The sequence below is a fragment of the Carassius auratus genome, chromosome 50 (assembly GCF_003368295.1).
Source record: "Carassius auratus strain Wakin chromosome 50, ASM336829v1, whole genome shotgun sequence".
Classification (NCBI taxonomy): domain Eukaryota; kingdom Metazoa; phylum Chordata; class Actinopteri; order Cypriniformes; family Cyprinidae; genus Carassius; species Carassius auratus.
The window spans coordinates 15606095-15618663 of record NC_039292.1 but is presented as its reverse complement, the minus strand read 5'-3'; the positions used below and the strand labels follow the sequence as shown (position 1 = coordinate 15618663).

The window sequence follows — 12569 nt, the reverse complement described above, 5'->3', positions numbered from 1 at the left end:
TTGAACAGAAATATCAGGACACTGTTCTGTGAAGTGCTGTTCCACACTGGCTCGGTCCTCTGCTGATGTGATGGGATCACTGCCAAACATTGACAACCTGGTCAGAGTGGACCCAACTTCTTGTTGATACATATCTGCTGCAACAGAGGAATTTGGCAGAAACACTTCGTCAATCTTGGCTCTGCATCCACCCTCAGCCAGGCGATTTGGTACTCCTCTGCCTGAAATAACATGTGGGCAAAGTCGAGACATCACCTGTAAGCAGGGATGGACTGGGACAAAAAAACGGCCCTGGACTTTAACTAGACCCGGCCCAAAGCAATCGGTGCGCGTAAACTCGTAAACTGTGGCTCATGATACCATACCATCCAAATTATAGCAATAGCACTGATGTTGACTAGATGTTGAGCTGGAGTGGGTGTCTTTCTCTGCTCTTGGTCTAAACTCAACCTGAATAAACAAACGATGGAATGGATAAAAAAAAAAAAAAAAAAAGGTTTTATTCCAAGATAGCATGGAATAGTTTATATAATATGCTGTTAGAAAAAGTATATTATACAATCTATTCTATGCTGTCTTAAAATGAATTTATTACTTAATAATCTTAAATTCTGCAGTAATTAATCTTACTGCACAGATTATAATACCACATCTAAATGAAAATACACCATTACAAATTTAACTTCTATATTCAAAATCTTCAAAATTTGTAAATATTAAGTGTAATGTTACCAACATTTTTAAAAGTAAAAGCACAACGTATTTCTTAATATTAGCTACTGCATGTTACATTTTACAGCTAAAAGTTTAGCTTTTTTAACTACTGTAATCATTAAAAATGTAGCAACCTGAATATCACTTCTTAACATCATCCCTAGCAAGTAACTCTCTTTCTCCTCTCATGTTCCATACTTGGATCTGGATCTGCCTGTGGAACAAGCTCATCTTTCCGTTCCTCATCATCACTGATGGCTCACTTCTTCACTGTTGCTAATCACCGGCGGCGCCAGGGGGGGTCTTGGGGGGTCTCAAGACCCTGCCAAAAAATGCCTTGACCCCCCATTTGACCCCCCAGCCTCTTCCTGATTAAAAAATATATATATTCGGGATAAAGATCCAAAAATGTTTCTCTTCAAACGACGCAGAACAATAATAAATAATAATTCTTTCGACATTTATTCATACACTGAACCGAGAACCGTTTCTGTCGGACGCGTCCGATTCGAGAACAGATGAGCTGATGATAACTGCGCATGCGTGATTCAGCGTGAAGCAGACTGACACAGAGCGCATCTGAACCGAACTGATTCTTTTGGTGATTGATTCTGAACTGATTCTGTGATAATGTTATAAGCGCGGGTAAACCAAAGGCTTGAATGAAGGGCAATCATCGCCAATGACGGCATTACATCGAGCGCAAAAGAACCGGTGAACCATTTTTTTTTTCAGCTGGTTTATTTGATCGAATTGTCCGAAAGAACCGGTTCACTTGAGCACCTGCTCCTTTGCCCCTTAAGTGCCCTTTTGTCAAAGCAAAATTTCCTCAATTTTTTTTGTAATAACATACACTTTTGTGAATGCCTGCCCACGCCCAATCATAATATTAGTACAATTTATTAATAATAATTAAGCCGTAAATAAAATGACCAACATGATGACAGTTCACCTGACTACGACCTCATCCAACCGGGAAGATTCCTCATGCTGCACGCGCATTTTTTAATTGCTAGAGGATATTTTCAACATCGTGGCAGCTGGTAAGCGGTGTTTCATTCTCAGCGAAGTGATTTTGGTGTTTATTTACTTATTATTATTTTACAAGAACGATGTGATGTGAGAACATGCAGATACGTTGTTTATATTGCTGTGTGTAGCCTGTAGTGTAGAAGTAACACTAGCGTGCTGTTTGAGGGAGAAAAGTTTCACAGGCATCGAGGGGTCTGGTCTTTTTTATGTTATTTGAATAAACTTTTATTATATTACAGTACTTATTTATTTTTAACACGTAAAAATAATTATCACAACACTGGTAAGGCTTATTCAGATTTTCTCATTCTCTGAATTATCATTATAAAAATAAAAACAATTCAGATTTTAAATGTGATGCAAATATTTTTTCTACAATAGCAACAGTGTTTACAACAGCAAGACCACTTTAGCCTGTAAACTCAATAATATATCTCTGGAAATAAATGTAAAAATATCAATGTCAATAAAAATGCATAATATACCTGACATGAAAGTGCAGTGTGAAGGATATGAATAACAAATGTAGCCTGTCATTTGTTTACATTGCAAAGGTGTTTTTGTTGTTTAGTAGCAGAAATATGCAGTTATTAGCCGTGTCCACTGTATTTTTTGTTGGTTTTCATGAGACCCCCCTTGAAAAGACCAGGACCCCCCCATTGCCCCCCCAATCAAAATTGTCTGGAGCCGCCACTGTTGCTAATATTTATCTTAGAGGTGCTGCTACTGGAAAATACTGTTATATTTCAGTTAGTTTGGGACATTTAGCGGCTTCAGTATCTAAATTCCGTGTTTTTTTTTCTCTCTCCTTCTCAGCTTTTCTTTCCGTTTTCTTTTTTCTTCTTTTCTTTCTTTTTTCTTTCCGTTTTTTACCCGCGGTCGCGTTATGCATATTGTTTGTTTGTTTCTATACTTCTTCTATCTAAGGTTAACGTCTTTGCTGTTGGTTTCTTCCTACTCTTCCACTTCTTCTTCTCCTTACCTGTGGCCACGGCCAGTGCAGTGCATTGCTGCCACCTACAGTACTGGGGTGTAAAAACAGATTAGGGGAGGGAAAAAAACGGTAATTACTCCGTGCTTGGCGGGTGGTGGGGAGAAAGTTATATTAAAGTCTGCGTGAACCGGAAGTTGCAAACGACTTCTCTGCAAAGTTGTGACGTATTTCCCAGTGAAAAGGAATATTGAACAGAGGGCAGGGTTTTACTCTAGCACTCCTTCTCTTCATGTCTCGCTCATTACAGACTAACGATTTGAGGGGTGTGGTTAAGCGTTTTCCAAACCAAGCCATCAAACCTACATCAGAGAAGGAACGCCATTCCAGACCGGAAGTAACATTTCAGACTTTGATTAAAGATTACGACGGCAAACAATGTTTTTCCTTGTATTAACTTGCACGGATTAATTGTTCACCACAAGACTAGTAATATGCGCTAACAAAGTAAAAAGGGGAAATTTTGATTTCAGTTGGACTTTAAAGGTATTGCCAGTTTTAATTGTTAAATGTGGCAGTTTGCTGTGTGCTTTTGGACTGGGCTCTAAAAACAAAGGGGGAGGGGCAATCTAAGAGACTATAATTATATAGCTATGATGCAGATTTGGTGTGTTTCCTCAGAGCATTTTTAAACACCTGGATCATTTACAAAAAAGGTAATGTAAGACAAAGACAATTATATTACTTTCTGTATCAGCGATCCTGTGTCCATTCCAAGCTTGCACCGCACGGCTTACACCTATTTGACTGGTCTGGCAGGTCAAGTTTGAGATGCAATATTTCACAACGTCATCATTCATGTCCAGAATTTCTTGGTCCACCATCTGCACTAGGACTTCTTTGAGAGGGTAGTTAACCCTGTTGTTAATTTCGGGCCACATTCGTTCAACAGTATGGTTCTGTGGATGACAAAGGTTTGATATAAAGGCTTTCAAAGTTTGCATAAAAACAAGGTGGACATATGGTGTTTATATGACGACAGACTGCAGGAATGATCAGAGTATAATACTGAGGTTGATGGTGTTTGAAGATATGGTCTCCTCTCTTGGTTGTGTCGGTGACCAGAGAGCATCTCTTGCATGAACAAAGTGAGGTAGAACTCCTTTCCGTGGTCCACCCTCACCTGATCCCACATGCCATTGCCCAGAACAGCTGATCTAGAGATGTCACAGGGTCATTATTTATGCTTGATTAGGCTAAAACAAAGTTAATGCTTTTGCAATTTACATTTAACTACAAAAGCAATAGAAACCAGTGATTGAGAACTTGGGATTTGGAACAAAAAGAAAAAATGTCTGATGCTAACAACAAATATATTTTGCATTTGTGGCTCTAGTCTACTGACCTATACACTTGTTCATATATAGTCAGGTTGTTTTTGACAGGCATGGTAGCGTGGCCAACAATCTTCTTGCTGAAGCCATCCACTGCTAGGACATGCGTGACTTCAAACATGACCAGTTTTTCATTTTGATCCAGTGCAATTTGTGGCCAGTGTATTCAGCTTCATATGGGACCGGGTTAAGGTTAAGTGCTCCCTAAAGATGAGAAAGTATGTGTGAAAAAGGCTGTTAATATATAGGCCTTTATATATAGACGGTTTCAACGGCAACAACATAAACAAACGTTACTGCGCGTGCCCGTATTGTGGACCTAACTTAACTTCCGGTAGACTTCCAAATAGAATTAATAACAACAGCCAAGTCCCTCTAGAGTAGATATTTTTTGATAACAAACAAAATATGTTTGCTGCGTGGATCAGGCGGACTTAATGAATATGCAAATGCATTATTTGCCAGCAGGAGATGTTTTAAAGCATTGACATAAAGCGCCAGAAATAGAGGTTTCCCCTGTAACAGCTGTAAACAAAGCAGAGCTACGCTCACAAACGCTGCATCAGGCATATAACATGCAAGTCTTCCTTCAGAAATACAGCGATATAAAAACACCTGTGCCTCGCTTTGATATTTAAACATATAAATGTAAGGCATTATTATTAATAAAAGTGCAGTACATAACGTTACTCATGTTTATTCAACGAAGCCTTTTTGAAAATCGATCAGTTTTAAAATTGTGGCGAGTCTCCAAAAAATAAATAAACGTATGGGAAACACATCCCGCAGCACAAACACCTGAGCCCAACTTCAGTCTACTCATCACCTTGACTTTAACTGTGTTTGTAAAAGGCAAGGCACTGCAGCCAACAGACCGGAAGTTAACTTAGGTCCAGGCGCGTGCGCTCGATGAAACCGTCTATAGAATTATATAGAAGCAGTGTACTGTGTCTTCCGGTTATTGCATTCACCATGGCTGCCTGTTAATTACCACTGGACTACTTTGCCAAAAGTTTTAATGACTATCTAAAATGTAATGATTTAAGCAAAACTTTCTTCAAAGGTTAAACTAAACTTTTATTTTGACGGGTTGCCATGTAGACCTTTGAGTCTCTGTGTTTTATGATATGATGAAAGTTTTTCTTAGCCTTACTACGTCAGACTTCGTACTTACACTCAATTTCAGTTCACTTCTTTACTCAGTCTGAGATAGAGGTGGTAAGTCCCGTCCATCCGTAAAACCCCACTGGACCTCTAGGTTGAAAAATCGTCAGTGTAAGTGAATGTGAGAAAAACCAATCGTCACTCGATGCTCTGATTATTGGCACCTAAAGCATAGGCCTAAAGTGTCTGTGCCCGCCGCTTGCAAAATTACGAATCCCACTATGGCCACACCTAGACCCGCCTACGAAGCAGCTCGATTAGTTGGGGTTAGGTATTTTACCTTGTTTTCTACATATATATATATATATATATATATATATATATATATATATATATATATATATATATATATATATATATATACACACACACACTAGCGATACATGTGTATCTCATTATAATAGAGCGTTTCAGGCGGAGTGAGGTACTGCATGTAGGCGACTGCAGCAGAGCCATGTATTCAAATCAGTTTTTTACCAAAGCTATGGCTGTCGTCACGTCACGGAGGGGTTTGTTCGTTTATACAGTACAGTCCGATTAAAACTAGCTTGAATAATGTTTCGAAGGGATAGGATCATGGATAAAGGCAGTCTGACAAGCAGCACACAACTCAAATGAAGACCTAAACATACCTTACATGTATAGCAAAAGCTACATTTATTTGCACTGAAAATACACAACTGTGCAACTCAAGCAGAGTTATGCATTTTAGAACAGACATTAGATGAACATGGCAATAAAAAAAAAAGAGACGACTTTTGGTCAAGTCTTCAAACCACATGTAGACCTAGTCTTAGCTGTATTTACTACAAAGATTCCATCAGAACAGTGTGCATGAACAAAATAATGTTTTGTTAATGTAAGGTAGCATTAGGGAACAAACAATGCAGAACCATCAAATAAAAATTTACACAAATATGCCAGGTGGACAGTAAATGCAATATGAAAACATTCGAGTACTGTATGCTTCCACAAACGCTCAGATCATGTACATTAATAACTCCTCAAGATATCCAGAGCAGCAGACAGACCCAAAACCTCCGTCACAACAGGGTCATCTGTTCTGCACTTAAGGCAACATGTTGAAGTTGCCATCCATTAATCTATGCATGTCTTACACCCCACCAGGCCCCTGCAGCATGCCCAAAACATGGGGTTTTCCATTGTACCTGGAAAATCATTTGAAATATCACAGGACATTATACATGCAATATCGTAATGCAATTACTCCTCCAATTTGTTTCAATCACGTCCTTGTCTCACTATGGCAAGCCATTTTAACATTTAATCCATAAAACCTATTAGTCTCTATGTTCATGCTACTAGTACTTATTTTTTTAGATACTAGTATGTTTTTTCATTAAGTACTAGCTAGTACTTATTCATTAGCTACTAGTGCTCATTTAGGTACTAGTACGTATTTGTTAGATACTAGTGCTTATTCTTTATACTAGTAACTTTTTTAAAAGATAATACACTGCAAAAACTGTGTTGTTTCCAGTCAAAATTCAAAAAATTCTTATATCAAGAAGCAAAAATTACTTAAATTACTTTGTTTATCTGAAAACAAAACAGAATTTCTTATGTCATTTTACTTCTCTAGTAAATGCTTCTTGATGTAAGAATTTAGATATTTGTACTGGGAAAAATAAAAATAAAATAATAATTCATGCATTTTTTGCAGTGTAGTAGCTATTCATTAGATTCTAGTGCCTATTATATCAGTTCTAGTACACATTTATTATATACTAGTACTTATTAGTTACTAGTACTTATTTAAATAGTGACTACAGGGTTCTCAAGTCTCACGCATTGGCCATGAGACACGCGTAACTCAACCAGTTCACACGCCACACTGTGTATTTCTCACGCTAAAAAGGCAATGCCAACCAAGTTGCACTGCAAGCTTGCTTGAGATATATATATATATATATATAGTTGTATAAGAGGCGCAGGCACACAAAGTGAAGTTTCCTGCCGCCAGCACGCATCTTGGCCAGATTGCGTTCGTTACTAGGCAAAATAGATGCGAACACACAGAAGTTGATGGAAAATTCTCGGCCACCGGACGTTCGTTACTAGGTAGCCAACAACATCGCGCGAACACACGTCGTGAATGATGGAGAAGGTAAGTTGGAAGAAAGCTCAGCTAACATTTTCAGGCTATAACACTTAATATATAACCCATCGTATACATTATTGATGCAGTCAAAAACTCTACAACCACTTTGCAACCAGGCCAGAAGCTTTGGCTCAGTATGACTACCTTACGTTATCTGAAACTAAGGGAAATGTTAGTGGATATGGGAAGGAATGAAGATGCATTTCTTCATTTTTTAAAATTATATAGTATTCTTTCTAGTTACATTAAGGCTACATGTATTAAAACAGAGTGCTCTGGGTAATATTTTATATCCTGTCAAAACATACACTAATCATTGCCATTGCATTTTGTTTGGAGCAATTTGTTATATTTGTTTAATTTTTGTATATTTGTAATTTTGAAATATAACATTAAAGAGTATATTTGATGTGATTAATTGCTCGATCATTTATCAGATTTACTATTGTTAATTATGAACAATGGGTAAAATTGGGGGGCGGGGTCCATTTGTGCCCCTCCCTTAACTGCATGTGATCTCACTCCAAGCTTTTGATAAAACTTGAGAACCCTGGACTAGTAACTATTCTTTTGTTACTATTAACAAACTTTTTTTTTTTTTTTTTTTTTTGCCACTGACTTTTATGGGGATCTGTCATTCAGATATCAACTATTCAGTTTTGACTAGTTTGTATTCCAGTTGTGACTAGTACATATATTAGATACTAGTAGTTATTAGGTACTTATTTTTTAGTTACTAGTACCCATTACTAGATACTATTATTTATTGAATAAATACTAGCATCTAAAAAAAGTACTAAGTCATTAGATACTAGTACTTATTCATTAGATACTAGTATCTATTACTAGAGAGTTCTTATTCAGTTGTTACTAGTAAGAGAGCTCTTATTCAGTTGTTACTAGTAAGAACGCAGTTGCAGAGTTATTTAATTCAATTACAGAGCTCTGCAATTATACATTTTTTCATTCTTTTTTTACTAGTAAAAATTCAATTAAAGAGCTCTGTAACTCCATTCTTACTAGTATGAATTTAATTGGAGAGCTCTCTAATTGGAATTGTTACTAATAATAATTGAATTCGAGAGCTCTTATTGGAATTCTTACTAGTAACAATTCAATTGTAGAGCTCCATAATTAAAAATGAATGGAAGTCAATGGAGACATATGACTAGTAAAAATTTATTTGTAGAGCTCTCTAATTGGAATTATTACCAGGAATAGTTGAATTAGAGAGCTATCTAATTGCTACTAGTAAGAATTGATTTGTAGAGCTCTCAAATTTTATTCTTACTAGTAAAAATGCAATTATGACGAGCAAAAAAAGTATAAAAAAAAAGTACTAGTCACAATTGGAATACATACTATACAGAACTGAATAGTTGACATTTGAATTACAGATGCCCATAGTCAATGGCGAAAAAAAATTTGTTACTACTAACAAAAGAATAGTTACTAGTCACTATTGAAATATGTGCTAGTATCTAATGAATAAGTACTGATAATCTATTAAGAATAAAGTAATCTATTTAATAGGTATCAGCATCTAATAAAAAAGGAACTAGTATCTAATGAATAGGTACTAGTAGCTAATGAATAAATAGCAGTACTTAATGGAAAAGATACTAGCATCTAAAAAAATAAGTACAAAAAAAAAAAAAAAAAAAAATCATAGAATTGAATAATATCTTTACCACATGAAAGGGTACATTGTAATGCATTTTAAAAACTACAAATAGTGAGTTTAACATTATTTAATATTATTTTGTGGTTGCTCAAAATGTGTCCCACATATTTGTCACCACCGTCAGATAGTCATAAAAAGCAATAAAATCAAGCTACTACAAGGTCAACTACATTCCTGAGGACCCCATTTTCAAACTGTCAACTGTACTGCATGCTTCAAGATCACTCAAGCTCTCTTAAGTTTGCATTTTATCTTACACTTGTTCATATTTTTGGACATTGCTATTGTCACCACCATAACATGTCAACACTTTTAATTAAAAAAAATTAGATTATGGCATAAATGTATACTTTTTAACAAGAGGTCTGAAGTAGCTAGCAACAGAGGGGAAACAAGATGGCTAATGTGAACAACTCATGCATATGTAAAAGAGTAGGTTTTTGTCACCTACATCAGGTTTTCGTGGATATCTTCATGGCTGTGGTTCGGCCACGAGGCTGCAGGCAAACCACAGCTGTGAGCCCGTATTTTTTGTGACCAACAATTACAGTATATTCTAACCTCCGTTGAGGACCATTTGGAGGTTTTTGTCACACATACTCTTCACATGATATTTATGCTCAGGATTGTTATTTTTTTTGGACCGCTTTCTCACAAGGCAGACAGGGAGACAAAACTCAGTCATGACTTTTAGCCTATGGAGAACAGAAAGTGTAAAAATGTTAAATATTGCATTTACTCTTCACTTACCTTGTTGAAGTCCTTTTCTGTTGCCACTGCTTAAAGGTGGCCTGTTCGATGGCATGAATCTTTCTCGAAATTTGCCTCCAATAAAATGAACCTTTAACAGAGGGTTACAAATTAGTGCAATAAACATACCATTTTGTTTTTGCAAATGACTAGACAACACACTGATAATGGAACATATACAGTATTTTCATTACCAGTAGTCGCCTCTGATTCCAACACCTGACTTCCAAGTGCATAAGCAAGGACATAAGTCTCGTTGTTCCCCATGGCCAACTTCACCTTATCCAGGATTGAAGGTACGGTTGCTTCGGACTCCAAAAATCTCACCACAACAATTTTGGTAGAGAAGAGTTTTCCATCTCTTGGTTCAGAGATGTGAATTGATCTGAAATTAACAGTCATGTAAAGCATTACTGTACTGAAGACTACAGTATACAATTTGGATTAGAGCCATTTGTGTTATGTAAAAGCTATTTGCCTCTCTTGCAAATGCACAGTAATTAAATGTAATGTGGTACCTTTGGAATGATCTCGGTGTGCTCGCACATGGTGGCAGGTTTGAAGAGGGCACACTAGTTGGTTGAAGAAATCCAAATGAATGCCGGTGGTCTGCAACGGTTGGCGCTCGACCAAGATGGCTTTGAGCGCCTCCACCGTGAACCTCATAATGTTCCCGCTCATTTAAGTCAAAACTGCTGAAGTGACCATCTTCCAAAGGGAAAATAACTACGTTGGTAGCATCGGCCAAATAAATACTGCCCACATCGATCTGAAATAAAGAGGTTTGAAGCATAAAGGCCCATTTACTGTCATCAAACCAACCAAACTCTGCACACGGCCATGCAATATCATTAAATATACTCTACAAGAAAACCAAACAATTTTCAATTAGCAAGAATCAAGATAATGCATTCATTTGTCGACCGACGTAGTAGCTAACCTTTAGCAGCCATGTGTTAAAATTGTGCAATTTAACAAGGCTAATTGACCAATCAACAGTTTATTGACATACCTGAAAAATCCGAGATATTCTCTCTGCTCGCATGTCGGCCAGTTTTAGGAAGACCCGTCTGTTGCCCTTGAAAACAATATAAGTGTCCATTTTTTTAATGACCCAGGTGCGGAAGATTAATCAATTTTCTCTTCAGGGAAAGTAAAACAGGCTAACCTCTATCGCCGCCTGTCTGTTGTTTCCGGTAATGCATCTCTGTTCAGAATATTCTACCGCAGGGGTTTTCAAAGTGAAAGACCGTGAGCCTCCCTTCAGAGAACATCAGGTCAAACGGGGCCTCCCCGTTTGAATAAAAGACATGATATTAATATAATTAAAAATTATAATAACAACAACAACAACAACAACATCAAGAACACTGTGTAAAAATAAATAGTTGCAACCATAAAGGGATTGAAAAAGTTTATTTTGAATACAAGTCTCTCTCGTTTTAATAAATTATGTTTTATTAACAAAGTTCGGGAGAAGCACGAGCAGATAATTAACACAGGTGGAGAGCACTCAGCAATCAATGGTAAGAGGTATATATAAAGCAGTCTCACCTCAATTCATTTGACAGCCTTGCAGCAGTTAGTAGCTTTTGGTTTCAGCTCTGCTATTATGTCAAAATCAAGCTCTTCATCCGATGAGGACGGAAACATCACCAAGGATGCACTTTCGCATTCCGCCGGTCCCACGACCATCCCTCCAACTTCGGACATCGCACCTGAGCCCCAGGCTTCTTCACACGGCTGCACACCAGCCCGAATAGCCCTACGCTCACCAAGATGTCGAGGCCAGTCTTCACCGCCCCCGGCAAGGCTTCCACCTTCTTCCCCGGCCTCCTCCTACCGGTCAGCCGTCCCGACGATCCCACCTATCAGGAAATGGACCGTAGCTGGATTGAGGGAAGCGCTTGGCAACTCAGACATACAGGCTTCGCGGAAAATGAACAAAGCGGAGCTGTATGATCTGTACGTTTGCCTACAGTCAACTCCAAAGACGACCCACAGGCAGAGCAAAGCCCGCAGGGCCCAAAATTCACCTGCCCAGCTACCACCGTCATGTTCCCGCACAGGATCCGGCTCACTTCGCCCATCGAGCCGCAGAAACAGGTCTTCAGCGAGCCTAGGCCGCGCCCCAGATTCCGCCATGGCAGGTCCACACCCACCTCCCGATGAGGCCCAGCCTTCCACCACGGTTTCTGCTGCCGCAGTGCCATATGCAGCCGGGCCCAGCGGCCCCCCCCACAGCCACTCAGTTTCATACTCCAGCTGTACAAAACCCTTTTTCTTTTCAGTGGCCTACAGCCCCCGTTGGAGACACTAGCGCGAGGCCATCGCTGCTAGCAGCACAGACCCAAGGATACCAACAATTCTACCCACCAGGTTATAACCCTGCCCACTTCCAGTGACCTGCGGCTCCAGTAGCTCAAACAAGTGCAGGCCCGCCTCCGCTTGCAGTTCAAGCCCACACTTCAAATTTTAATCCTCCCTGTTCGTCATACCCTCCAACTAACTTTCCTTTTCAAACCACAGTGGGTCATCTAAGCGTGAGGCCGCCGCCGACATTCGCAGCCCCAGATTATACCCTTCCTAGCTCTCTCATACAAACTAAATCACCCTATTCTCTCTTCACAGTTACTCCGATGCCTGTTCCGTCCAACGCAGTCGTCATGGAACCACCACCGGTATCCCAAAGTATCCGCACACAGATCCTATCAGGTGCGGATATAGACCTTTCCTCTCTTCTCCCTCTACTCCCCGCAGCGGAACCAGACCGCCGTA

The 12569-nt window shown here is 38.8% G+C and overlaps 1 protein-coding gene across 1 annotated transcript; it reads right to left on the bottom strand.

Annotated features, from left to right (window-relative positions):
- Nucleotides 1-6349: 6349 nt before the first annotated feature.
- Nucleotides 6350-11047, bottom strand: LOC113066414 (uncharacterized). The gene is made up of 5 exons (XM_026238312.1): nt 10804-11047; nt 10310-10560; nt 9986-10176; nt 9792-9882; nt 6350-6404 (listed from the first exon to the last, which is right to left on the bottom strand). The coding sequence occupies exons 1-5, from the start codon at nt 10891-10893 to the stop codon at nt 6350-6352; spliced, it is 678 nt and encodes a 225-aa protein (XP_026094097.1). The 5' UTR covers nt 10894-11047.
- Between the last annotated feature and the right edge of the window lie 1522 nt (nt 11048-12569).

Excerpts from the sequence above, each read along its gene's own strand:
- LOC113066414 (XM_026238312.1), bottom strand. The coding sequence starts at position 10,893 with ATGGACACTTATATTGTTTTCAAGGGCAACAGACGGGTCTTCCTAAAA. Across the intron at positions 10,561-10,803 it reads GAATATCTCGGATTTTTCAG|ATCGATGTGGGCAGTATTTA; the intron begins GTATGTCAATAA and ends TCTTTATTTCAG. Across the intron at positions 10,177-10,309 it reads ACACCGAGATCATTCCAAAG|ATCAATTCACATCTCTGAAC; the intron begins GTACCACATTAC and ends TGTTAATTTCAG.